Source organism: Dama dama, chromosome 15 (assembly GCF_033118175.1).
Source record: "Dama dama isolate Ldn47 chromosome 15, ASM3311817v1, whole genome shotgun sequence".
NCBI lineage: Eukaryota > Metazoa > Chordata > Mammalia > Artiodactyla > Cervidae > Dama > Dama dama.
Window position 1 is genome coordinate 85,465,766 of NC_083695.1, and position 25,843 is coordinate 85,491,608.

At 38.4% G+C, this 25,843-nt stretch overlaps 1 protein-coding gene and 1 non-coding gene across 6 annotated transcripts in view; one reads left to right on the forward strand and one right to left on the reverse strand.

Annotated features, from left to right (window-relative positions):
- Window positions 1-25,843, forward strand: part of INPP5F (inositol polyphosphate-5-phosphatase F) — an 88,338-nt gene that overhangs the window by 19,876 nt on the left and 42,619 nt on the right. For 4 of the 5 annotated variants that reach the window (XR_009696158.1, XM_061162780.1, XM_061162779.1 and 1 more), the window contains exons 2-3: window positions 2,746-2,826; window positions 25,070-25,206. Coding sequence is in view for 4 of the 5 variants with exons in the window: in XM_061162780.1 (XP_061018763.1) it covers window positions 2,746-2,826; window positions 25,070-25,206 (218 nt within the window). In the remaining variant the exon portion in view is untranslated. Of the gene's footprint in view, window positions 1-2,745; window positions 2,827-10,149; window positions 10,293-25,069; window positions 25,207-25,843 lie in introns of those variants that run through there. The other variant, XM_061162778.1, reaches the window with a different exon arrangement.
- LOC133070827 (U6 spliceosomal RNA) lies at window positions 16,771-16,877 on the reverse strand. Its single transcript, XR_009696231.1, has one exon. It is a non-coding gene; the product is annotated as a U6 spliceosomal RNA (small nuclear RNA).

The following is a 25,843-nucleotide window of genomic DNA, read 5'->3' on the forward strand; positions in this document are numbered from 1 at the left end:
GGCCTGCCTGACAGGGATTCTGGTTATTTGAAAAGAAATCAGGATCCTTCTAGTTTATACACCAACATGAATTCCAGAGTTAGGGTTAGATTTTTATAAAATAACAAAGAGGGAAAATTAATAAATTATAGATAACAGGTAAGGAACAACTTAGTGATCTTCCCTGTAGCTCAGATGGTAAAGAATCTGTCTGCAATGCAGGAGACTTGGGTTCGATCCCTGGGTCGGGAAGATCCTCTGGAGAAGGAAATGGCAACCCACTCCAGTATTTTTGCCTGGAGAATCCCACGGACAGAGGAGCCCAGCAGGCCACAGTCCATGGGGTTGCAAAGAGTCAGACACAACTGAGCGACTGACACTACTACCACTAAGGAACAAATTGATAATATAATAAGTGAAAAAAGGATGGATAATGAAAATGATTTGTATAAAAATTTAAAATTGAAAGTATTTACAAACATGTCAGAGTTGGTGTCCTTAATATAAAAACTCATAAATCCATAAAGAACATAAAAAAAAATTCTTAGACAATCTGAATAAGGAAATCATAGAAGAAGAACCATAAGCAGCCAGTTTTATAATTAAATGTTTAATCTTACCAGCAATGAAAAGAAACATCATTTAGGCAATGGATGCCATCAAAATAGCAAAATTTACAAAGAAATTCTAAATGATGGCAAACGTAAGAAGCATTTTCATATGCTTCTGGCAGAAATCTAACTTGGTCTTTAACCTTTGTAGATAGTATTGAAAGCTTTAATTTTTTTTTAAGTTTTCACCTACTGATTTCATCCCTAAGAATTTGTCCTAAAGCTATTAATTAGTGAGCAAATAAAATACTTGCATGATGTTCATCATTTATCACAGCATTTTTTATTATAATAGGGAAAAACTGGAAATGACTTAAATGCCCAAGAGTGAGAAAGTGCTTCCTTAAATGGAAAATTAGACATCTGTGAAGTTATAAATTTGAAGAATTTTAAGGGTGTTAGAAAATACTCATGAAATATTATAAGAAAAAGTTAGCATATAGTGCTGTATTAACAATATTGCAGTTGGATATGCACACTGATATATGATGTGAAATGTAGCAAAATAATATCTCTGGGTGACAGGATGGAAGTGATATAAGTATTTTTTCCAATCTTATAGTGTATTACTTTATAATAAGAATGCATGTTACTTAAAATGTAAATATTATCTTATTGATTAGTTTCATATATGTATAGATTCTGAGGGAGGCACTGTATTTGGACGGTTAAGAGCACAGGCCATGAGGTGCAGACCTGGCTTTGAATTGCAGCTCTGTCCTTGGCCCATTGTGTGATATGGCCACTTTGCTTTTCTAAGGCTCCATGTCCTCATCTGTAATTTGGGACTCCTAATACCTAACTGCTAGAGTTATCAGGATTAGAAATGATAGTATGTATAATAGCCTTTAAAAAATTAATTCTCTATTTTACTTTAATTCTTGCAATAAAAACAGAAGTCAACTTTTTTTTTGCCTCCCACTGAATATATCATTAATAACAAAGATGTTCAAGATACAATAGTCAAAACTTAAATGAATTTGGAGACTATTAAGTCTTCTGTAATTACCCACATGAGTTACAGATTGATTATACATTTCATTAAAATAGAATTTAAATGGTAATAATTAAAATGTAATTTAAAATTTCTGCTAAGAGAAATATTGTTTTCATTCTTCCTAATCTTTTCCTGCTATTGAGCCACCGCTAACGTTACCTTTATCTCCATGGGTATAACAGCCTTTTGTAGCCTGGGTTCCACAACAGAATTCAGCCCTAACGTCCTCAGGCATCTATTGTGTGTAATGAATTAGCTTCTCTGTGTGTCTAGAATGGTACAAATGATCTGCCATCCTTGGGAGAATTGAGAATACAGTCATCCAAGTCATTGTCTGGTTCTGTGGTTCAGGGGAGAAACCCTGACTGATGCCTGACACATAGTAGGCACTCAGTGTAAACAGAAGTGACTCCTGTTGTTGCTGCCATAGAAGTCACGTGAAAGAGAACTCGCCTTCCGAATTTCTTTGTTTGGTTAGCTTCTTTGGGAAAGGAGATTTTCCAGAGTGTGATTCAGTAAGTGGACATCTCTGTGGGGGTTTCTCAGGCCTTGTCTTTGGATCTGAGACTGGCTCTGGCAGTAGGACCTTGGATAACTCCTCTCTTTGCCCTCTTATATTGTACCAGCCTCCTTCCTCCACTGCAGGGCGCCAAAGTACTGCCTCCCATCCAAGTAGAGTTTTAGAATGTCAGTTATCTCCCCATAACTGTCCTTATGTTAGAGGACTTACTCAGGCCTCGGATTTAATGCTTCTCTACAATGGCTTGCTAGTATTGTATTCAGTTCTGGGTGTTGATACCTGCTCTTTGGGGTTGCTGATCATTTTTTAATACATTGCTAAAGACTGTTTTTTAAATCATCTTGTGACTTTTCTGTGACATTTCTTTTTAAATTTTTTTATTTTTATACAGTGTTAAAGGTTACTTTCCATTTACAGTTATCAGGAAATATTGGTTATATTCCTTGTGTTGTGTTACATAATACATCCTTGAGCCCATCTTACACCCAGTAGTTTGTACCTCCCCTTCCCTCATCTTTATCTTGTCCCTTCTCCTTTCCCTCTCCCCACTGGTAACCACTAGTTTGTTCTCTATAAAGATACTGTTTTAATGTTTTCCAATGAATATTTTCTCATGACTGCTTCTTATTTTATTTCAGCTACCGATCTGCTTCTTGCCTGGAATCCCATTTGTTTGGGGTTGGTAGAAGGTGTTATTGGAAAAATTCAGCTTCATTCAGGTATGTTTCTGTAAACTCTTTAAGCTTGTCAAATTTAATGTGGCATTCTATGACATTGTCTTCTTTGAGGATAAATGTAGATTCTGTAATGGCTTTGATTCCTTTACCTTAATTTTGGATCTACCCAAAGTGGGTATATTTCCATGTTGCAGAAACCAGTACTCAAGAGACCAAGCACCACACTCGGGGAGTTGGAGAACTCAGGTTTATTACGCCAGCGGGCCAGAGGAGTTAACACTCCAGGTTCTGAGCCCCGAACAAAGGGATTACAGCGTTTTTATAGACAAACTGTAGTGGGCAACACTAGCTGTTAATAGGCTGGTTTAAACTAAGGGGTTTCATGCACGCAGAAACAGTGGTCAAGACGGGGAAGGGGGATGCCTGACCTGGACAGGCATGATTAAGCAGGTTTGCAGGGGCTGGGCGACTGCAAAGAGCCTGACAAGGGTGAGTGAGATAAACTCCAGTTCCTAGTATTGCAAGTCCCCACTTTCTGAAACTACGTGATCTACGTGATCTAGACTTTGCAGCGGGTGAGCTGAGTTATAGAGGCAGAAGGAGAAGGAGGTTATGTAAAATTTTAACTTTCCCTCTTCATCTGTATAAGGGAAACAAAAATACAGGCATCCCTCATTTTATTGTCCTTTGCAGATGTTGTGTTTTTTTTTTTACAGATTGAAGGTTTATGGCAGTTCTGAGTCCAACAAATACATTGGTGCCATTTTTCCAATAGCATTTGGTCATTTCATGTTTCTGTGTCACATTTAGGTAATTCTTAAAATATTTCAAACTTTATATTTTGATCACTTGTGATCAGTGATTTTTGTTACTGTTATGATTCACTTAAGGCTCAATTTAATTGAAGGCTTCAATTTAATTGAAGGATAGTTAATATACAGTGTTAGTTTCTGGTATACGGCAAAGTGATTCAGTTGTGCATATATATATATATATATACACACACACACACACACACTTTCATGTTCTTTTATATTATAGGTTAATATAAGATACTGAATATAGTTCCTTGTATAGTACAGTAGGATCTTGTTGCTTATCTATTTTATATTTATATATAGAAGTTTGTACCTGCTAATCCCAAGCTCCTAGTTCATCCCTCTCCTGTTCCTCTTCCCTTTGGTAACCATGAGTTTGTTTTTTAAGTCTATGAGTCTTTCTCTATTTCATAAATAAGTTCATTTGTGTTATATTTTAGATTCCATGGGTAAGTGATATCGTATGGTGTTTGTCTTTCTCTTTCTGGCTTATTTATCTTACGATAATCTCTAGGTCTATCCATGTTGCTGCAAATGGCATTATTTCATTCTTCATTAAGGCTGAATAGTTTTCTATTGCCTATATACCACGTCGTCTTTATCCATTCATCTGTTGATGGGCATTTAGTTGCTTCCATGTCTTGGCTATTATAAATAAATAGTGCTGCTATGAACTTTGGTACATTGCTATGTATCTTTTCAAATTATAGTTTTCCCTGGATATGTGCCCTGGGGTGGGATTACTGGATCATGTGGCCACTGTATTTTTAGTTTTTAAAGAAACTTCCATACTGTTTTCTATGTGGCTGCACCAATTTACATTCCCACCAACAGTGTTGGAAAGTTTCCTTTTCTCCACACACTCTCCAACATTTATTATTTGTAAACTTTTTAATAATGGCCATTCTGACTGGTGTGAGGTGGTACCTCATTGTTTTGATTTGCATTTCTCTAATAATTAGCCTTGTTGAGCATCTCTTCAAGTGCCGACTGGCCATCTGTATGCCTTCTCTGGAGAAATGTTAAGGTAATTTTTTGCCCATTTTTGATTGAGTTGTTTGTTTTCTTGTTACTGAGTTGTATGAGCTGTTTATGTATTTTGGAATTTAAGCCCTTGTCAGGGACATGGTTTGCAAATATTTTCTCCTATTCTGTAGATTGTCTTTTCATTTTGTTTATGGCTTCCTTTGTTGTACAAAAGCTTATAAGTTTGGATTAAGTCCCATTTGTTTATTTTTGGTTTTATGTCTATTGCCTGGGGAGACTGACCTTAGAAAGCAGTGGTATGATTTATGTCAGAGAATGTTTTGTCTTCGTTCTCTTCAAGGAGTTTTATGGTGTTGTCTTATACTTAAACCATTTTGAGTTTGCTTTTGTGTATAGTGTGAGGGTGTGTTTTAACTTCATTGATTTACATGAGCTGTCCAGCTTTTCCAACACCACTTGCTGAAGAACCTGTCTTTTCTCCATGGTAGTCAATATGTTCAGTGAAGAAGTACTTTTAATTAAAGTATGTACATTTTTAGACATCCATTACACACTTAGTAGACTACAGTTTGGTGAAAACAACTTTCATAGGCACTGGGAAACCAAAAAAATTTGTGTGACTTGTTTTATTGCTGTATTTGCTTCATTGCACTAGTCTGGAACTGAATGTACAGTATCTCCAAGGGATGCCTATAAAGTTTTAGAGAAAGGAGGCATAATATTAAAATCCTTTCTTCCTGTTAAACCCAACAACTTATTAAATGCCTACTCTCAGGAATTGTGTTAGTTGGTGAAACACAGTAGTGAGCAAAAACTGACCTATTCCCACCCTCATGGAGCTTTCGGTTTAAGAGGGAAGACTAGACATTAGTGATTAATCACTGAAATAAATGTATAATTCTTTGTTAATTGTGTTAGGTGCTCTGACAGATACACCAACTTCAGTGGTTTTGAGGGAGAAGATAGTGGGAATAAGGCTGGAGAGGTAGGCAGGTGCCAGACCAGGACTGATCGGCTTTGGTCAGCTGTCTATTCCTTATATAGTCAACTCTGGCTAGGGAAGAGAAACGGTCGGTTAGTACACAGTGTGGTACTTCTAGGAGTCCTGTCCAGGGAAGGCAAATTGATGGAAGGTTTAGTTCATTCACCAGACCCTCCTTTGGAAGGACAGGCACCTGTGCCCTGAGTTCAGAGGGAATTTTGTTAAAAGATAGGTGTTATATAGGCAGGTCCCAAAAAGTCATGAAAAGGACTAACTGAAATATTTTAAGCACGAAATTTAAATATATATTTTTCCTTTGTTATCGATTTTAATGTGAGTTAAAAGCTATAGGAAGCTTTGCTATTACTGCTGTGTAATCAGGAGTGTAGCCACCTTTGTATGTTTTTAAAAATTCTTTTAAGGTAAAATTATTGCGCATTTGGAAGCCAAGTTGATTTCTGAATATAAAGCACAAACTGCCATAGACAGTCTTAATTTCCTTTTGCTAATTTTTTTATTTAAAAAAATTGTTAAATATTTTATCGACACAAAGAGCTATTTGTCACCGATACACAGTATACTTGTTGTAAATTAAACACGTTTATCTACCACGTAGATTAAGAAATGAAACCCATGTCTTTGGAACTCTCGCTGCCTTTCTCCAAGTGTCTTTTCCCTTCAAGAGAACCTGTGATTTTGAATATTGTACTTATTAGCCCATTGATTTTCATTATTGCTTTTGTTACATATATATCCCTAAATAATATGTTGCTAAGTTTTGTATTTTGGAAATTTTGTATAAATGTTATTAAGCCACTTGTGTTCTTTCACCTGTTGCCCCTACCCACACAACTGGATACTTTTGAGATTTGTCCACTTTGATATATGAAACTTTAGTTCCTGTCTTCACTATTGTATTACTATATCATAAGTTGTCCTTTTTCCCATCATTGGGTAATTTTTATTTTTTGGGCCTTTTTTTTTGCCATTAGAAATGAGACCACTGTGAGTGTTCTTGTACATTCTGTCTTTGGTAGTTTTAAATTCTTTCAATACAAAGGAGAAAAGCATTTAGACATTGTGTAACATGCTAATAAGTATTTTAGTCACACTCTCCTACCTGTCCACATTTACATACGTATATTTTTAATTCATTTATATGCTGACAGGATAATTTCACAGTTGAATGTTCTGAGCTAAAATTCATTTTCTATTGTTTAAGTGAAGTGTATGAAACTTTTGAGTTATTTTTCTCCAATTTCAGTTACATCTTGAAACAATGAATAAATCACTGACATGAGTCAAGAGACCTGAACTCAAGCTTTATTTATTAGAGCTTTGAGATATGAGAGAAATTACATAACATCTGTTTCATCTGTTGCTGTGTAATAAACTGCCACAAAAGTTTTGAAGCCTTAAAACAGTAACAGTTTATAGTATCTCAAGTCGTGTGGGTTGATACATGGCTCTTCTGCCCTTTTTGTCTGTTGGCCAGGGTCATCTGAGAGGCAGCACTCAGCTAGGGGTTTGCCTGGGGCATCTTAGTTTTCCTTCATGTGGCATTTCTGTCCATGTAGCTCATCTCACAAGGCCTCTTTTTGGGACCTCTCGGTCTCCTAGATACCTGGACATCCTTTCAGGGTGCTGAGGTGACAAGTTCCAGTGTAGAAGGGCTTATTGAACCTCTGCTTGCATTAGAGGTTGCTAATATCCCATTGGTCAGAGGAGGTCACACAGGCAAACCCAGAACCAACATGGGAAGGGGCTTCGCAAGGGTTTGCATCCCAGGAGTTTAGTTCACTGGGGCCCCCAATGCCCCAGACCCTCTCAGTTCAGTTCAGTTGCTCAGTCGTGTCCGACTCTTTGCAACCCCATGAATCACAGCACACCAGGCCTCCCTGTCCATCACCAACTCCCGGAGTTTACCCAGACTTATGTCCATCGAGTTGGTGATGCCATCCAGCCATCTCATCCTCTATTGTCCCCTTCTCCCCTGTCTTCAATCTTTCGCAGCATCAGGGTCTTTTCCAATGAGTCAGTTCTTGGCATGAGGTGGCCAAAGTATTGGAGTTTCAGCTTCAGCATCAGTTCTTCCAATGAACACCCAGGACTGATCTCCTTTAGGTTGGACTGGTTGGATCTCCTTGCAGTCCAAGGGACTCTCAAGAGTCTTCTCCAACACCACAGTTCAAAAGCATCAATTCTTTGGCGCTCAGCTTTCTTCACAGTCCAACTCTCATATCCATACATGACCACTGGAAAAACCATAGCCTTGACTAGACAGATCTTTGTTGGCAAAGTAATGTCTCTGCTTTTTAATATGCTGTCTAGGTTGGTCATAACTTTCTTTCCAAGGAGTAAGCGTCTTTTAATTTCATGGCTGCAATCACCATCTGCAGTGATTTTGCTACTTCCTTGTAAACTATAAGGTGAAAGTGAAGTCGCTCAGTCGTGTGTGAGTCTTTGCGACCCCAATGGACTGTAGCCTACCAGGCTCCTCTGGTAGGCAAGAGTACTGGAGTGGGTTTCCATTTCCTTCTCCAGAGGATCTTCCCAATCCAGGGATCGAACCCGGGTCTCCTGCATTGTAGGCAGATGCTTTACCGTCTGAGCCACCAGGGAAGTAAACTATAAAACAGGAGTAAAAATAACTGCTCACTTTTTTTCCTGAGGGTATTGTGGGTCTCACGTGTGGTTATATACCTAAAGGTGCTTAGTAAATTATCACTATTTTATCAGTTCTTTTGGTTGCAAATACAAACCTATCAGTTTATGCAAACAAGTTTTTATTAGAATTCAAGGGAACAAAACCAAAAAGTTGATTTGTTCAGGATCTGAGATTACACTTTGTGGCAGATAGTCTCTGACCGTCACTTTTCTCTGTACATCTCTTATACATTCTTCTCTTCTTTTGGCTTTCTCTGTGTTTGTGGGATGAAATTTCTGTCTTTATGTGGTACTCAGACCGACCTTAGCCCCCAAGCCAACCAGCATCTGATGTACCCTATAACTTCTGGAGATTGACTGGTTCTCTAATTAAGACTCTAGGGAGGGAGGAGGCCCTTTCTGGCTCAGTCTGAGTCAGGGGCCTCCCCTGGTCACAAAGTTCGAACACGCCCACTACTCTAAGCAGGACAGTCAGTCAAAGCAGGAGGGTTTGAACTTGGCAAACAAACTCAAAGTCATTTCCTAAAGCAGTGTACAAATATGCTACTGGTTGGCGAGTTTGATGCAGTGAAATTATGGTCATTAGGAGGGTGGGAGCATTTCCTATGGTCTTTTGTGGTCAGCCCCTGTTTACATGCACTTTCCCTCATTGTACCTCATGCTTTTCTTTGGACCAAAAAGAAGTTGGTAGATACCTGTCATGTAGGACATTTTGAAAGAGGGAAAAGTGAGGGAATAGAGTCAACTAGAGAAAATAATAAAGAAAATATTAAAAAGAAGTAAACGGGGCTGGGGAAGTTTTTCACGCTCCTAATCTCTGTACTCTTCCCCGCCCCGCGCCCCCCCCCCCCCCCCCCCGCCCTGCCCCCTCTTGCCGCATCACTTCTAAGGTTTGTCTGTTAAGAAAGGATACAGGGGAACAAACAAAGGGAAATCTCTTTTCTGGGCCCCCTGCCGCTCTTTCCCTCACCCAGAGAACTGCAGCCGCACCCTGGGTACCACTCCACCCCTGGCTCCCATGCTCTGTGCATCCATCTTGCTCCTGCTGCCTTCTCTTTCTTCATCCTCTGTCCTGGGCATGTCTTATTTCCTCCCCACCCTGTGTCCCACCTAAGCTCTTGCTTTGACCACACTATCAACTTGCCCGCTGGGCAGTGTGCTCCTGATCTGTATTAGAACTGAAATAATCACTCTAAGTGCACTTTCACACGGGAGCATCTTACCTTCTGGGGGTAGGGGATGAAGGGAAGAAAATGTCTGTGCTTAAACTCTTTCTCCCTCCTGTCTCCCTCCTACTTATTCTCTCCATATTAATGCACGAGTTTTTGTTCTTGCCTGGTGAGATGGGAGCAGGAGTGTGCTTGAACAGTTGTCATTGACAGTATAAAAGCGGCGTGGGTGAGCTGTGACTGTCATCAAGCAGTCGTGACTTCGGAACGGCATTAGTTTGCTAGGCTGCCGCAGCAAAGTTCCTCAAACTTGGGGGCTTAAACAAATTTATTTTCTTGTTGTTCTGGAGGCTTAAAGTCTTAAGATCAAGGTGTCATCGGGGTTGGTTTCTTCTGAGGCCTCTCTTGTGGGCTTGTAGATGGCTATCTTCTCCTTGTGTCTTCACATCATCTTCACATTATTTTGTCTGTGTTTGTCTCCAGATTTCCTCTTATAAGGACACTGGTCATTAGGGATTAGAGCGCACCCTAATGACCTCATTTAACTTAATTACAACTTTAAAGATTCCAGTATTTAAAACAGTTTCACATTCTGAAGCACTGGGGGTTAGGATTCTAACATAATGAATTTTAAGGGGACATAATTCAATCCATAATAGGAATCTAACATCCTCTGGAATGCTCACTACAAAAGCGTGTCCAAGAGAATTCTCACCTTTGCATCTGCCCTTTTATTTTACAGTGGAATAGGCCATTCCCCAAATATCACTGGGTAGGCACTGGCCCCAGCACTGGACTAACCTTGAGGTCACATGATTGCCTTGGATCAGGTTATTCATCCAAGCCTCAGTTGCTGGGTGATGACACCACCTAGATATGGTTATGGTAAGTTAATAAAGCTCTCATTAAGTGCTTAGCATGGCTTCTGATAATAGTAGGCATTCAGTAGATGCTGGCTATTATGATTATTTTTTCCTTAGTTTTAAAGGTAAAACATCACTAGAGAACACTTATGTTCTGAGCGTATAATTTTGAATAAATGTTAAACTTAGACTGTTTTCTCCAGTAATACTAATGTTTACTGAAACTTTAATGATACTAACATGTCGCCTAAAGACGACATGGTGGGGATTATAAAAGCAATATTTTTAGAAGTGAAATATTAGTAGCATCAGTGAAGGTTATATTTTATAAGCTGTGTGCCCATTTAGAAAAATGTGTGGTAGAAAAGAATTTAGAAGTATTATTTGGTTGTAGAATCCTTTGCTGATAATGGCCCTTCCTTTTATAGCAAGCTCTGCCCCTCAAATTGTTCTATTAACCCTGGTGCCTAGAAAACAAACTATTTAGAATCACTGGCCTTTCTTCAGTTTGGAAGGTCTCTTCTCCCAGACATTTGCAGGCAGGTAGACTTTCAGCCAGGGTCTAGCGAGTCTATCTTTGACAGCCTGAAGGTGTCTGACTCTGCTTTGATCGATTGGGATTTATTAGGATGAGGAACAGAAAGTCGAAGAAACATGTAATATGCTAAATAGATGAAGGAAAAGTAAAGCTCCATGAAAAATCATTGTCTTCTATTCCTTGTAGTGTCCAGGAGGAAGTCCGAATGATGGTCAGATCTTACCACAGTTGTAATGACACATTAATTTTTTGTTTTCTTCTTTTCTGTTTGTATTCTTCTTCCCTCTCTAGAGGATAAGCTCCAAGACAGGGGCTGTTTGTTGTGCTCACTGTTGTATCCCCCTGTTCAGTGGCTATTCAAAAATATTCAGCACATAATTATTTAACAGATATTTATAGAGTGCCTGTTGTATGCTGGGGGCTACAGGGTGAACAAAATGCAAAGCTTCCAGGAGCATAGAGTCAAATCCAAGAGCTAGACATTAATTGCCTGATCAGAGTTTTATCATTAAACTTAAGCTTCTGAAGAAGACAAATGTGGGATATTGTGAAGCACAGAGCAGAGGGGTGTGACTGGTGGGGATGGGGTTCCTGGATGGAAGGCATCCCTGAGGAAGTGATGTCTCAACTGAGGCCTGAAATGTGTTTTCTCAGTCATAGGGATCTTTTCGCACATGGCTCACTCTGCCAACAACTGCTCTCCTCTCACTTTCCCCACCCTGACCCTGTCCAAATTATCCTACTGAAATAGTTTTGACTTCAACTCAGACATCACCTCTGTAGGAATGTCCTCCATCGAGGAGATAGTATATCATCACACAGATAACCTTGAAAAGATGGCTAATGTGCTAAGTCGCTTCAGTTGTGTCTGACTCTGTGTAACCCTATGGAGTATAGCCTGCCAGACCCCTCTGTCCATGGGATTCTCCAGGCAAGAATACTGGACTGGGTTTCTATGCCCTTCTCCAAGGGTTTTCCAAACCCAGAGATTGAACCCACCTCTCTCATGTATCCTACAGTAGCGACACCTGGGAAGACCCCAAGATGGCTTAAGGCTGGAGGTTCTAAATGTATTACAAAAGCTCTGGTGTTTTTCTTTTTAATTAATTAATCTGTTTATTTTACTTTACAATATTGTATTGGTTTTGCCATACATTGACTTGAATCTGCCATGGGTATCCGTGTGTTCCCCATCCTGAATCCCGCTCCCACCTCCCTCCCAATCCCATCTCTCTGGGTCATCCCAGTGCACCAGACCTGAGCACCCTGTCTCATGCATCAAACCTGGACTGGCGATTCATTTCACATATGATAATTTACATGTCTCAGTGCCATTCTCTCATATCATCCTGCTCTCGCCCTCTCCCACAGAGTCCAAAAGACTGTTCAATACATCTGTGTCTCTTTTGCTGTCTCACATACAGAGTTATCGTTACCATCTTTCTAAATTCCATATATATGCGTTAGTATACTGTATTGGTGTTTTTCTTTCTGGCTTACTTCACTCTGTGTAATAGACTCCAGTTTCATCCACCTCATTAGAACTGATTCAAATATATTCTTTTTAATGGCTGAGTAATATTCCATTGTGTATATGTACCACAGCTTTCTTATTCATTTATCTGCTGATGGACATCTAGGTTGCTTCCATGTCCTGGCTATTATAACATGCAGTGAACATTGGGGTACACGTCTCTTTCAAATCTGGTTTCCTCGGTGTGTATGCCCAGCAGTGGGATTGCTGGGTCATATGGCAGTTCTATTTCCAGTTTTTTAAGAAATCTCCACACTGTTCTCCATAGTGGCTATACTAGTTTGCATTCCCACCAACAGTGTAAGAGGGTTCCCTTTTCTCCACACCCTCTCCAGCATTTATTGCTTGTAGATTTAAAAAGCTCTTTAAAATCTACAGTAGTCCTCCCCCTGCCCCACCCCAGTCCGTAGTTTCCCTTTCTGAAGTTTCAGTTATCTGTGATCAGCCATGGTCCAAAAATATTAAATGGAAAATTCCAGAAATAATTCACAAGTTGTAAATTGCATGGTGTCCTGAGTGGTGCAATGAGATCTCTGTGTCTTCTGGCCTTGGGGTATGAGTCATCCCTTTGTCCAGCATATCCACCCAGTATGCTTCCAGCCCATTTAGTCACATAATTGGTTCAGTTATCAGATTGGCTGTTGGTATCATAGTGCTGTGTTCAAGTGACACTTATTTTACTTAGTAATGACCCCAATGTTCAAAAGAATGTGTATATAAGGTTTGGTTCTGTCTGCAGTTTCAGGCGTCTGCTGAGAGTCCTTGAATGTATCCCCTGTGGGTATGTGTCCTGAAGACTGTGCATGCATGGGTGCTAATTTGCTTTAGTCGCGTCCAACTCTTTGTGACCCCATGGACTGGAACCCGCCAGGCTCCTCTGTTCATGGTATTCTCCAGGCAGGAATACCGGAGTGGGTTGCCATCTCCTCCCCAAAGGGATCTTCCCGACCCAGGGATCAAACCTGTGTCTCTTAGGTCTCCTGCATTGGCAGGTGGATTTTTTATCATTAGCTCCACAAAGATAAGCTTGTTAGGGTGTGAAATATCTGACTGTAAAATGCAAATATATCCACAGTATATTCAGAACTAGTTTGAAGAGAGAATTGTCAGGAATACTGATTTATTTAGGCATAGAGGCTCTTCGTTTAGTAATTAAGAGAATTACTACTCCTAGTATTGAACAGCTACAGACACAATTCACTCAAGTCTCTCCCATTCATTAAAATAGTATCACCATCTGCTCTTCCACTTTTAAAGTGGTGAGGATCTCGAGATCCTTAAAATGGTACAATGTATTATGTATATGATTTTAAAAGTTTGATTTTGGTCCCTTGCTATCTATGGAGACTTTGCTGTGACACTCAGTGATATGAAATATTTTTATACCTACAGTGTGAATGAATGGAATATCACCAGCATTGCTTTTGTACTTCCCTAAAAAGCCATTAGAAAGGCCCGCTCCTCACGGGCACTAGAGAAAAGGCAAGAGAAGCCTGGCAGGGTCCCTGCTTAAGGCCTACTTCTTGGGCACGGCCTTTAGACGGTACTTCTGTTTAAATACGAGTTTCATTGTGTACAGTTGCATTGTGGGAGAAGATTGTTTTATTGTCTACTGATGACTCATAGAAACATGTAAGGATTGTAATAATGGTTGCACAACTATAAATTCATTAAAATCATTGGCTTGTTTATACTTAAAATCAGTGAATCTTATGGTATATAAATTATATCTTAATAAAGCCATTGAAAATATTTAAGTCAGAGAATAGTTGTTTTGTATCCTTTTGTCATTACTTCTGATTTTTTCTTATTTTAATAATTAATCTACCTTTTGGTAACTTAAAGGTGACTTTTTTCAGTTCTAAAGTTACTTTGAGGGAAGAACCTTAAAGAAACAGTATTATTTGTCATGTAACATTTCAGGATAATCTAAAATGTAATTTAAAAAGTCATTTTATATTCAGTTTTTCATTCATGGTTTCCCCTGTGGCTCAGCTGGTAAAGAGTCCGCCTGCAATGCGGAAGACCTGGGTTTGATCCCTGGGTTGGGAAGATCCCCTGGAGAAGGGAAAGGCTACCCACTCCAGTATTCTGGCCTGGAGAATTCCATGGACTGTATAGTCCATAGGGTTACAAACAGTCGGACACAACTGAGTGACTTTGATTCATGAGGGTCTCAGAACTCATGAATTTTGGAGGTAAGATTCATGTTGGTGACCTTAAAAGATTCTTCCACTGTAGTTATAGCTGATCTATTCAGTTAATAGCTTTGGGTCTTGGAAGCAGGCGGGCTAAGCGGCGAGAGGCTCCTTTCTTTGGCATCTTCTGGTTGCTCTTTTTTGCTTCTGTCTTCCTTCTACTCTCTCCCCAGGTACTGAGGTGCTGAATGCCCCTTCCCTCCTCTCTTTGCTCCACTCTGTCTGCTCCATTACTTTATGCTTCAGAATTTCCCATCACCCCCCTTGTCCGTGATCTGCGCTCCAGTCTCCTTCGTGTGGATGGTTCCACCTCCCTGGTAGGAGCAGTGCTTGAATGAGACACAGGAAGGTGACCCACAGCTCTGAGCTTTCCCAAGGGCATCAGACAAGCTTGCTGCTTAGTTCAGAGCATGTCTCTAACTGACAGATTTTTATATCCTCAGGCAGAGAGAGAACGTTAGAGGTAGGCCAGCTTGCCTCTTCTATTTCACTGTCATTCTGCTGTCCAGTTATAAAGGAATTTGTTCTTAAACTCCAGTTGTTTTCTCAGTGATTTCTATGGCAGTGATATTAAAAGTTCTTAACTCCATAAAGAGAAGAACCTTGTAAAGGTAACAGTGGCTAAGTGTATGTATGGGCCACCTATAAAGGTGTTTCCTATATTTATATTATTTCCTCCTTTATATTCTTATTAAGATTTTTATCTTATTGAACATTTTATCTTCCTCAACATTTTGAAGTGATTGCAATCAAATTATTACCAGGTCTAATTGTGTTTTAAAAAGGGTATTTTTGATTGAAAAAAGAAAAGACTCGCTTACTTAGATGTGGCCGTATCACCACCCAGGGCAGAAATGGAGGCTGTCCATCTAAGTGACTTTGACTTGGCTCTCAGGTTTGTTACAGCCTGTGGGCTTGTGTTCCCTCAGGCAGAGCGGCCCGTAACCTCCAGCCTCACAGCACACTTGTCACTCCTCCAAACAGTAGTTTAGCTTCATGATGATAAACCTTCACCATAAATAACCCCAATTATATTTAGTATGCTGGGGTTTAATAGGTAGGAAAGTATGTAATAGATTAACATTTTAAATAAACATGTAAGGAAACATCTTACTTAGCACTTTAGCAAGAGAAAGACACGGTTATGTGGAAAGTGTACTCTTGTAATAGAAACTCATTTTGCCTATTGATACTTAGACTTTTCTAGTTTTCTAGGACTGTTATAGATAGCAAAGTCTTTATATTTTTATAGATTATAATAGATTAATTTTATGGCAGGTCATTATTAGGGATTTTGTTATTAGGCTGAGTTTGAGTTCGTAGGTTAAGCTGAATATGCTTCTGATTGCACCATTTGGTACCTTTGAAATGGATCCTAATAAACGTACCTCATGTCCCAGACACTCTCCGTATGAATCACTTTCGGTTTTCTGTATGCGCAGACTTAGGACACTTTAGTAGGCAATAGAGCAATCAATCAAGAAACACTGAGTAGCTACTATGTTTGGAAGATGAACAAATTAATGATTGGCTCTTTGGTCACTGAGAATATTAGAAGCCCAATATGATGTACTTTTAACTACAGATATCTGACAATGGAAAAAAATAGCATTGTTGTGTGGTAGTATTATTTATATTTCTACTTACTTGATGTACAATGGTGTACGATGCTCCTTGAAATATATTCAAAGGAATATACTACTTTATTTCTGTTTCTATTAGGAAAAGTATTTTTCTTGATGTAGTTTTAAACAAATAGAAATGGCCTTAAATAGAAAGCAGAAAATTATGTTAAACATACTGTGAATCCATATCTTTTAGTAGAAATTTAAATTCATGCAGTTTAGTTGCTCAGTCGTGTCCGACTCTTTGTGACCCCATGGATTGTAGCCTGCCAGGCTCCTCTGTCCATGGAATTCTCCAGGCAAGAATAGAGTGGATAGCCATTCCCTTCTCTAAGGGATCGTCCTGATGCAGGGATTGAACCCAGGTCTCCTGCATTGCAGGCAGATTCTTTGCCATCTGAGCATAAAGTTACATAAAATCTATAGACTTATGCTTATATTCATTTAAAAGTACTAAATGGCCAATTAATAGCTTATGCAATAGGTATCAATAGGTTTTATGCACACAGTGGACTGAATTTAAATTCCTACCAAAAATTTATTTATTTATTTTTCTAAATGTTAGCTCATATCTTTATTAACCAATATACAATTACTTGTCTTCTAAAAATATGGAATGCTTCACGAATTTGTGTGTCATCCTTGTGCAGGGGCCATGCTAATCTTCTCTGTATCATTCCAATTTTAGTATATGTGCTGCCAAAGTGAGCACCCAAAGATTTATTTTAAAAAAAGAAAAGGCAGGATCCTTCAAATTGGAACATAATTTATCTTGAGATAAGCCATTGTGGCTCAGTAGTAAAGAATCGACCTGCCAGTGCAGGAGATGCAGGTTCAACCCCTGGGTCAGGAATATCCCCTGCAGATAAGATGGCAACCCACTCCTGTTTTCTTGCCTGGGAAATCCCGTAGACAGAAGAGCCTGGCAGGCTCCAGTCCATGAGGTCACAAGAGTCGGAAATGACTTAGTGACTAAACAATGACAACAAAGCCATTAAGATATTACCCAATGATTAGATTCTCTTAGAATGCATACTGTGTTACTGTGCTATATAACAGATCATTTAAAGATACTTCACACATTTTAAAAAATGAGATCAAGAGAAACTAGTCAGAGATTATTTCTGACAGTCACAATATCAAGAAATGCTTTGAACTGCGAGAGAAAAAATATGAAGAAAACCACACTTGAGCATCTCATAGTAAAACTGGTAAAAACTGAAGTCAAAGAAAACATCCTAAAGCAGCCAAAGAAAAGCTACAGAAAAGTTAAATTCAAGGGCATTCAGTAAAGCTCTGGTAGGAACAGTGGAAGCCGGAAGACAGTGGAATGATACCTTCAAAGTGCCTGTCTAGAATTTTGTACCTTCAAAAACTAAGGAAAAAAAGACATTTTGAGCCAAACAAGCTGAATTTGTCATCACCAGTATCTGCACTAAAATAAATACTAAGGGGTTCTTCAGGTAAAAGGAAAATGATTCCAGATAGGAGTGCGGAAATGTTGGAAGGAACGTAAAGCAATGCAAAGAGTAAATGTTGGTAAATTTAAACAAAGTTGGCTTTATATGAGGTTTAAAATGAACACAGAATGAAAGCACACAGCAATAATAGTAACTATGGTAAGCTAAAAAAGGCTGATGTTCTCAGGGCCTTTCCCTGTCCAGGAACTGGCAAAAGTACTTCTTTACATTAGGCTTTTGTAAGTTAGGGCTCATGTTATCAGACCCTACAGTATAATCACTAATAGAATAATAAAAGATTGTAAAAAGCTAATAAAGGGAGGAAATGGAATAATAATTTTAACACTCAATCCACAAGAAAACAAGGAAAAGTATATAGAACAGGTGAAGAAATGGTAAGATGGTAGAATGATTCTTAAATATTTCAACAGTAACATTACATATAAATCGACTCATTTAGTCACTAAGTCAAGTCTGACTCTTTGTGATCCCATGGAGTGTTGCCCGCCAAGCTCCTCTGTCCATGGGATTTCCCAGGCAAGAATACACCTGCATTGGCAGTTGGGTTCTTTACCACTGAGCCACCAGGGAAGCCCATGAATAGACTTAGTAGTTAAAAAGCAAAGCTTTTCATAATGGAAAAATAAAATTCATCTATAAGCTACTTTTAAGACAAATACCTTAGGTATATGTATATGTATAGAGAATGGCCAAAAGTAAAAGGATGGAAAAAAGAGAAACCAAGCAAATGCTAACCTACTGAAAACTGATGTGCTCATAATATCAAAATAGACTTTAAGGCAAGAAGCATAAACAGATATACATTTCAAAAACAGCCCAAGTTCAAGTCACCAGAAAGCTAAAGCAATGTTAAATTTGTAAGCACCTAAGCCTTAACGTCGAAGAAGGCAGTGGCAACCCACTCCAGTACTCTTGCCTGGAAAATCCCATGGATGGAGGAGCCTAGTAGGCTGCAGTCCGTGGGGTCGCTAAGAGTCGGACACGACTGAAGTGACTTAGCAGCAGCAGCAGCGGCAAGCCTTAATGTATAAAAGGAGCAGTGAGTCATTTGGCTTAAATTTATTAGTTCAGAGTGTCAACTTGAAATGGCAGAGAAACACGTAAGTATTCTTATTGTCAGCTTGACACAGAAGAAAGGAAAAGTGAGCCAACTACAATTGCCTTTCCTAATTCTCTTTTTCCTTCACAGCAGCACATTTCCATCCTCTGATTCATTCGTCTGGTTCGAATGCGGACTCTAAGCTCTTACTAGAGGCATAAGCTGCAGAAGCTCTTCAAGAATTTAAATATTGGTTATTGAATATTACGTTAGGACTTTGGAGTATGTAGTAAATAAATGTTAGTAATTTGGCATGTGGATATAATTGTAAATTCTGTTGTGTATAAGCTGGCTTGAAACTCAACATTAAAAAAAACTAAGGTCATGGCATCTGGTCCCATCACTTTATAGCAAACAGAAGGGGAAAAATTGGAAGCAGTGACAGATTTTATTTTCTCAGGCTCCACGGTGACTGCAGCATGAAATTAAAAGACTCTTGTTCCTTGGAAGGAAAGCTAGACAGTGTATTAAAAAGCAGATACATCACTTTGCTGATAAAGGTCCATATAGACAAAGCTATGGTTTTTTCCAGTAGTCATGTGTAGCTATGAGCATTGGACCATAAAGAAGGCTGAGTACTGAAGAAATGTTATTTTTGAGTCTTAAAAATCCCACTGAACCAGTTCAAATCAGAAACAGTCTTGGAAAAAGGTGAGCCAGAAGGAGAAAAAAAAAACTCAAAATCAAAATTGTTTTCACACAGATACTTCACTCACTCCAAGTGTCTGGCACAGAGAATATGTACTGTGTATGTATTTCTGTCAGTAGGAGCTCTTTTAATTGAACCTCACTTAAGATTAACCAGCATTCCTCTCTGCCTCTGCGGAGTGTATTGGTAGATGTGTTGGATGGTGTTGGCTGGTGGAGACTGGGTAGGAAGCCCTCTGTCTTTTGCTAGATCATGGGTTGTGTTTATTTCCATACTTGTTCATACTTGTTTTACTTGATACTGTAATTACATAACTAAATAAACCCATCAACTGTAAATACAAAAGGAATGACTTCCTGTTTCTATGAAGGCTAAATTGAATGCTTTGAAAAGACTAGATAAAGCTGTGTTGCATTAAAAAAAAAACTGCTAGGGACTCATTCTCAAAGAACATAGGATTTTATTTCCTGGACTAGGGGCTGAACTATGGCCCTTGTAATGGAAGCTTGGAGTTCTAACCACTAGGCTGCTGGGAAGTTCCCTAAATTATGCATGTTTAAAAAGTCATTGGTGGTACTTCCTCAGTGGTCCAGGGGTTGAGTCCATCTTCCAGTGCAGGGGATGTGGGTTTGATCCTTGGTCAGGGAACTAGTATCCCACATGCTGAGGGGTGACTGAGCCCTTGAGCCAAGACTGCTGAGCCTGCACACCGCAACTAAGATCCAATGCAGCCATAAATAAGTAAATATTTTTAAAAAGTCGTTGTTAAGCTCAAGTAAGAGTGAAAGGACTAAGACCAGCAATGGTAACCAGTTGTTCCCTTTCTCTGCCAGTCTTCTCATATGAGAGAACTCATAAAGTGGGATTAGGATTAAAGAATTTCCGTGGAATGGGAAACAGTCTTGAAAGGGAATATTAATTTTATATGTAATGTTTACATTTTTAAACACATGGAATGTATTCCTTTATTTTCTGTATGGTTAACATTAATAAAAATAAAGCATTGCTAGACATGCATTGTTGGATCAAATGCTTATCTTTTCTATTGATGCATGTCAGTAGAATTCATAGCCGTGTTGAGATATATTAGATGCAGTACTTAGAGGTTGTGAGTAGGGAGAAAAGATTTTCACACAGTGGTGGTTTAGTCAATAAGTTGTGTCCGACTCTTGTGACTCTGTGGACTGTAGCCTGCCAGGCTCCTCTGTCCATGGTATTCTCCAGAAAAGAATACTGGAATGGGTTGCCATTTCCTTCTCCAGGGCATCTTCCCTGACCCAGGAATTGTACCCAAGTCTCCTGCATTGCAGGCAATTGATTTACCAACTGAGCTGTGAGGGAAGCCCCTAATTTTAATTTAGAAAAAAAAGTTTTTTGAATAAAAATCTTTCTCCTGCGATTGCTTACCCTAATTTAACTGAGTCAATTATTGTATAGAGCAAGCAATTGAATATTTTCCAGAACTATTGTTTTACTTGTCCTAATTGGTCATGCTTTTCAAGATAATCACTTCCTAGTTAGTTTTCTTATCTGGCTGGGGAAGTCACATTTTTTTGTCTTTTTTTTTTTTTTTTTTAAAGGAGTTAGGATTACAAAATTGACCTTTTCCCCCATTGTAATATATTTTAAAAGTTGAGGAAATATCTTTATACCAAAAGACCTTGCTAGAATAAATTACCTCTGACCCTTGGTTATACTACATATCCAGATCTCAGTGTGATGGCTTTAATTAAGCTAAGTTTCTTTTTCTGGTGGGTGATATAAATTAATGCAGTAACCTGCTTGGTGCTTTTAAATGCTTCATTACAAAATTGTGCTTGACTGGATAGAGACTGCTAAACAATAGTGATGCTATACTTTTTCATTTTTCTTAGCTTAAAATTCAAACTAGAGAAAATATATTTGGATCATTTCACCCTGTAACTAACATACTCATTTTTGCTGGATTTTCAGGCTTCTGTGTGTTTACTGTTGTGTTTGTTTCACCTATGACAAAATAATTACAGAAATACAGATTGCTGTTATTTCCCAAGAGGTTTTTTGTTTTGTTTTCTAGAATCAACCCAGAAGTATCTTAGTGTCCAATTCAAGTTTTTCATTTTCTTTCCATTATGATAATTTTACTTGTTTCTTTAAACATTATTTCAAGTACCTATATCTCTGTGTTTGGCAGAAAATATACTTTTTAGTTTATTCACTGTTCTAGTAAGTTAGACTCTTAGCAAGTTTTTTTGTTCTTTAGAAGCTTTTTTTTAAAAATTGAGATAAAATCACACTCCATAAAATTCACTCTTTCAACATCATAATTCACTGGGTTTTAGTATCATAAGGTTGTATTATCCTACCATCACTGCTATGTAACTCCAGTGTATTTTCATCATCCCAAGTTACTTAGATTAAAACTAGTATATATCAATTTTCTTGTCTATCTTACTTTTAGTTTTTTGGTTTTGATCAGTGTGTGAGACTGAAAACAGCAAGGCAGAAAACTGTATAGTGAAAGACTTATATGAGACATTAACCCAGTGCAATTTGTAGAGCTGGTTGCAAGTCAACTACAAAAAGGTGTTTTTATCCATGGTCCCCACATTCCCAGCATCTAAATTATCTCAAAGCAGGTTCCGGGTAGATACATTTGTCTGCAGGTACTTCAGTGTGTATTTCAACACTGGAGTGTTGAATAACAGTGGAATGTTATTGACATCCCATACTTTCTGCCTCTTTATCGTCATTAAGTTAGATGCCCATTTTTACGTGGGTCTCTGTCTGTCCTCTGTGTTCTTTTCTAGTACTCATTTGTCCATTCCTGTACCAGCACCATGTTGTTTTATTTACCATAGCTTTACAGTATGTTTTGCTACCTGGTAAACATTAACTCTGAATAATATGGAGTATAAAAATTATTTAATCCTCCTAGGTACTCTTTGAAATAGGCTATTTTCCCCCATTCTACAGGTGAGAAACCAAGAATTGGAACAGTTAAGTATTATGCTGAAGTACCTGATAAATAGTGGAGCTAAAATTTGAGTCTGAGTTCTGACATCTAAGTCGGAACACATTGAGGCTCTTCTGAAAAGGGAACTATTGTTTACAAATTTTGTTCCTTGTTGTTTGAGATAATTTACATTGCATTTTCTCAGATTTAATCTTCATTATAACCCTTCAGGTATTTTGAACTTAAATCTGTAATGTTTTAAGTGTTTTTAAGTTTTAAGTTGAATTTTGGTATTGACAATACCAGCATTTTTGTGTAAAAAGCGTGCTTTTTGTTTTCCCAAGTGAGTCTATATATGGGGTAAACCCTCTGTGTTTGAAATTTGATATTTTTGGTACTACGCCATTAGATGGCATATGAGAAAGACATTTATCACATTTGATTATGTACATTGTGTTTTTGTCATTGCTGTAATTTTTTTAAATTGCAGTTCATAATGTTAAGAAGACAAGAAGGCATAAACTAGGAAGAGGGCTTCCTAATGTTGGCTTGTCTTATCCTCTGCCAACACTCTAAATTGTTTCATGTAAAATAAAAGTTGTTCTTGTAAGGTTAAGAGATTTGTGGTAAGGGCTTCCTTTTACTCAACAGACTGTATTAACATTCAAGTGTACTGTGTATTATGTGTTAGGTTTACCGTGTGTTAAATGCGTGGTAACCTTAATCCGTGCCTGACGTACTTGCCAGCACATGGTGGGTCCTTGGTTAAAGTTTAATGATGATGAATAATGAAATACTTATAAAAGCCTTGAAACTGAGGAGTGAATTTCCACCCTACTTTATAAAGACTTATGAAACATTTCCAAACTCTTGCATTTATGAAATGTTTAACACACATCTCCAAAGCACTATGCCTAAAATGAAAGTGGATTAGTATTTGAGAGAAAAATGGAAGAAATTAAAATACTGTATCTTTTAAAAAACATATTTGTTCATAAGCACAATATATATCCACCATGCTGTTTTTCTATAATAAGAAATTGCTGAAACATTGTTTCAATAGTTTTTTTTTTGGGGGGGGGGGTACTAATTAGGTGGTATTTTTAAAGAGTATAATCTCAAAATGAAAAATTGCTTTTGCATGCTGGCTTTCATAGACTATTTCTCATTTATATAAAAACCTTTTGTGAAAAGTAGAAATTTGGATTGAAAAGATAACTGTTGGGCCTGTAGGCATTTTCTTTCCTTTCTTTCTTATATTTATTAAGTATTGCTTTAATTTGTTTTATACCTCTCTCCCACTTTCATCAATATATTTACTTATTTGCTCAGTCCTAGTGTGCACATGAAATAGTTCTGGAATTGCTAACCCATATTCTTCTGACAAATAACTTGCTTATCAGAGTACAATATTGTATATAGTTCTTTTTGTCTTTATCTTTACAAAATACTGTTTCCTAAAGTTACTTAGATTATTTCTTCCTTGTCTCCTACAGTGGGTTACATTTTCCATTTATAGCAGAGTTGGGTTACTCTTTGCATTTCATTTTGGGTTCCCTCCGTATTCTGATTAATTTGAACCATTTATTTTTGAGGAGATGTAAAACATTACCGTGGTTCAAAGAGTCAGAAAGTATGTCAAAGGGTGTACTTGGAGAGCTGTCAGTTCCAGTCCCTTTTATCTCATTCCTGTTTTCTCTTCCTTCCCTCTCATTTTCACCTACCCCTTGTTAGGTAACCAATCTCATTATTTCTAATTTCTCTCTCCTCTCTTTTTCTATACAAATGAGCAAATATATTTCTCTCTCTCTTTTTTTTTTTAATAGAAAGGGTAATGTACTCTAGCTACTCCATTGTGCTTTGATTCAATACTATATCTTATTATATAATAATATTAATATATCAGTAAAGATATTAATACATGAATAATATATCCAGTTTATCCCCATATCAGTTTATAGAATGCTTTGAATTCTTTTTTGTAGCTTCTTTATAGTACTCTATTGCATAGATGTGCCATAGTTTATTCAACCATTCTTTGTCTGGGCATTCAAGTTGTTTCCAGTAGTTTGCAGTTAGACTGCTGCAGTGAATAGATTTGAGTGTATATATTTTTGTTTTGTTGAAATGTATCTTCAGGGTAAATTCACAAGCGTGGGATTGCTGGGTTAAACGGTAAGTGGGTATATTTTAATGTTAGTTATAGTAAAATTAACATCTGGAAAAGTTGTATCTGTGTTCTCACAAGAGCTGTGAGGGTGCCTCGTTCCCACCGCCTTGTCAGAATGTGCTGTCGTAGCAATACTTTTTTATTATCCTCAAGCTGATGGGTGAGAATGGTATCAAAACATTTTAATTTACATCTCCATTGAACACCTTTTCATAGGTTTCAGGGCCATTTTTTCTATCTTTGTTGTGCTCTTTACCAAAGGACTGTGGGCTTCCCTGGTGGTTCAGCTGGTGAAGAATCCACCCACAATGCGGGAGACCTGGGTTCGATCCCTGGGTTCTTCTTCCCAGTGGGAAGATCCCCTGGAGCAGGGAAAGGCTACCCACTCCAGTATTCTGGCCTGGAGAATTCCTGCATCTGGAGGATCGCAGATGGACATGATTGAGTCACTTTGACTTTCACTTTCACCAAAGGATTGTACTGTTTGCATACTGTGTTACTCAGCTTCGCCTTGCTAGGACAGTAGTACTTTATAGAAACCAGACATTAAATATGCCTTTTCTCTTTCAGATCTTCCATGGTGGCTTATTTTAATTCGGCAGAAAGCCTTGGTGGGCAAACTTCCAGGAGACCATGAGGTCTGTAAAGTTACCAAAATTGCTGTACTATCACTTTCTGAAATGGAACCTCAGGATCTTGAGCTAGAGGTAAGGTGAAGTTTCAGGAAATTTCAGGGCAACTTGATATAGGTATAATGGCTACAATGAGGATTTGATTTAATAGACCAGAATCATAGAGTTCTAGAGCTGGGTATCTTTAGAGTAATTGAGTCCTGTGGTTTTCAGACTTTGGTGTGGAACCTTTGTCTTAAAATCTATGAAAACCAGCATGTAAGATGCATAGAAGCAGAGTTGCACTGGTTGAAGTGGTGATGGGGGAAGAGCTGCTGCTTGGGGCCCTTCCTACTTTGCCTTTGCTGGAAACCCACCTCTGCTTCTGGGGACCCCTGTGTGTGTTAGGCACTCAGTTGTGTGTGACTCTTTGCAACATCATGGACTGAAGCCCACCGGGCTCCTCTGTCCATGGTATTCTCCAGGCAAGAATACTGGAGTGGGTTGCCATTTCCTTCTCCAGGGGATCTTCCTGACCCAGGGATCGAACTCAGGTCTCCAGCATTGCGGGCAGATTCTTGACCGTCTGAGTCAGTATAGCACAATTTGAAAACTGATCTGGGGTGAGCAGAGTCAGGAAGGTTAGATTTAACTTCTACTGTATCTTCTTTTATCTATATGTCTTGAAATGTTTCTAAAGCTATATTTCTCCTGTAGTTTTTTTTTCCTTAAA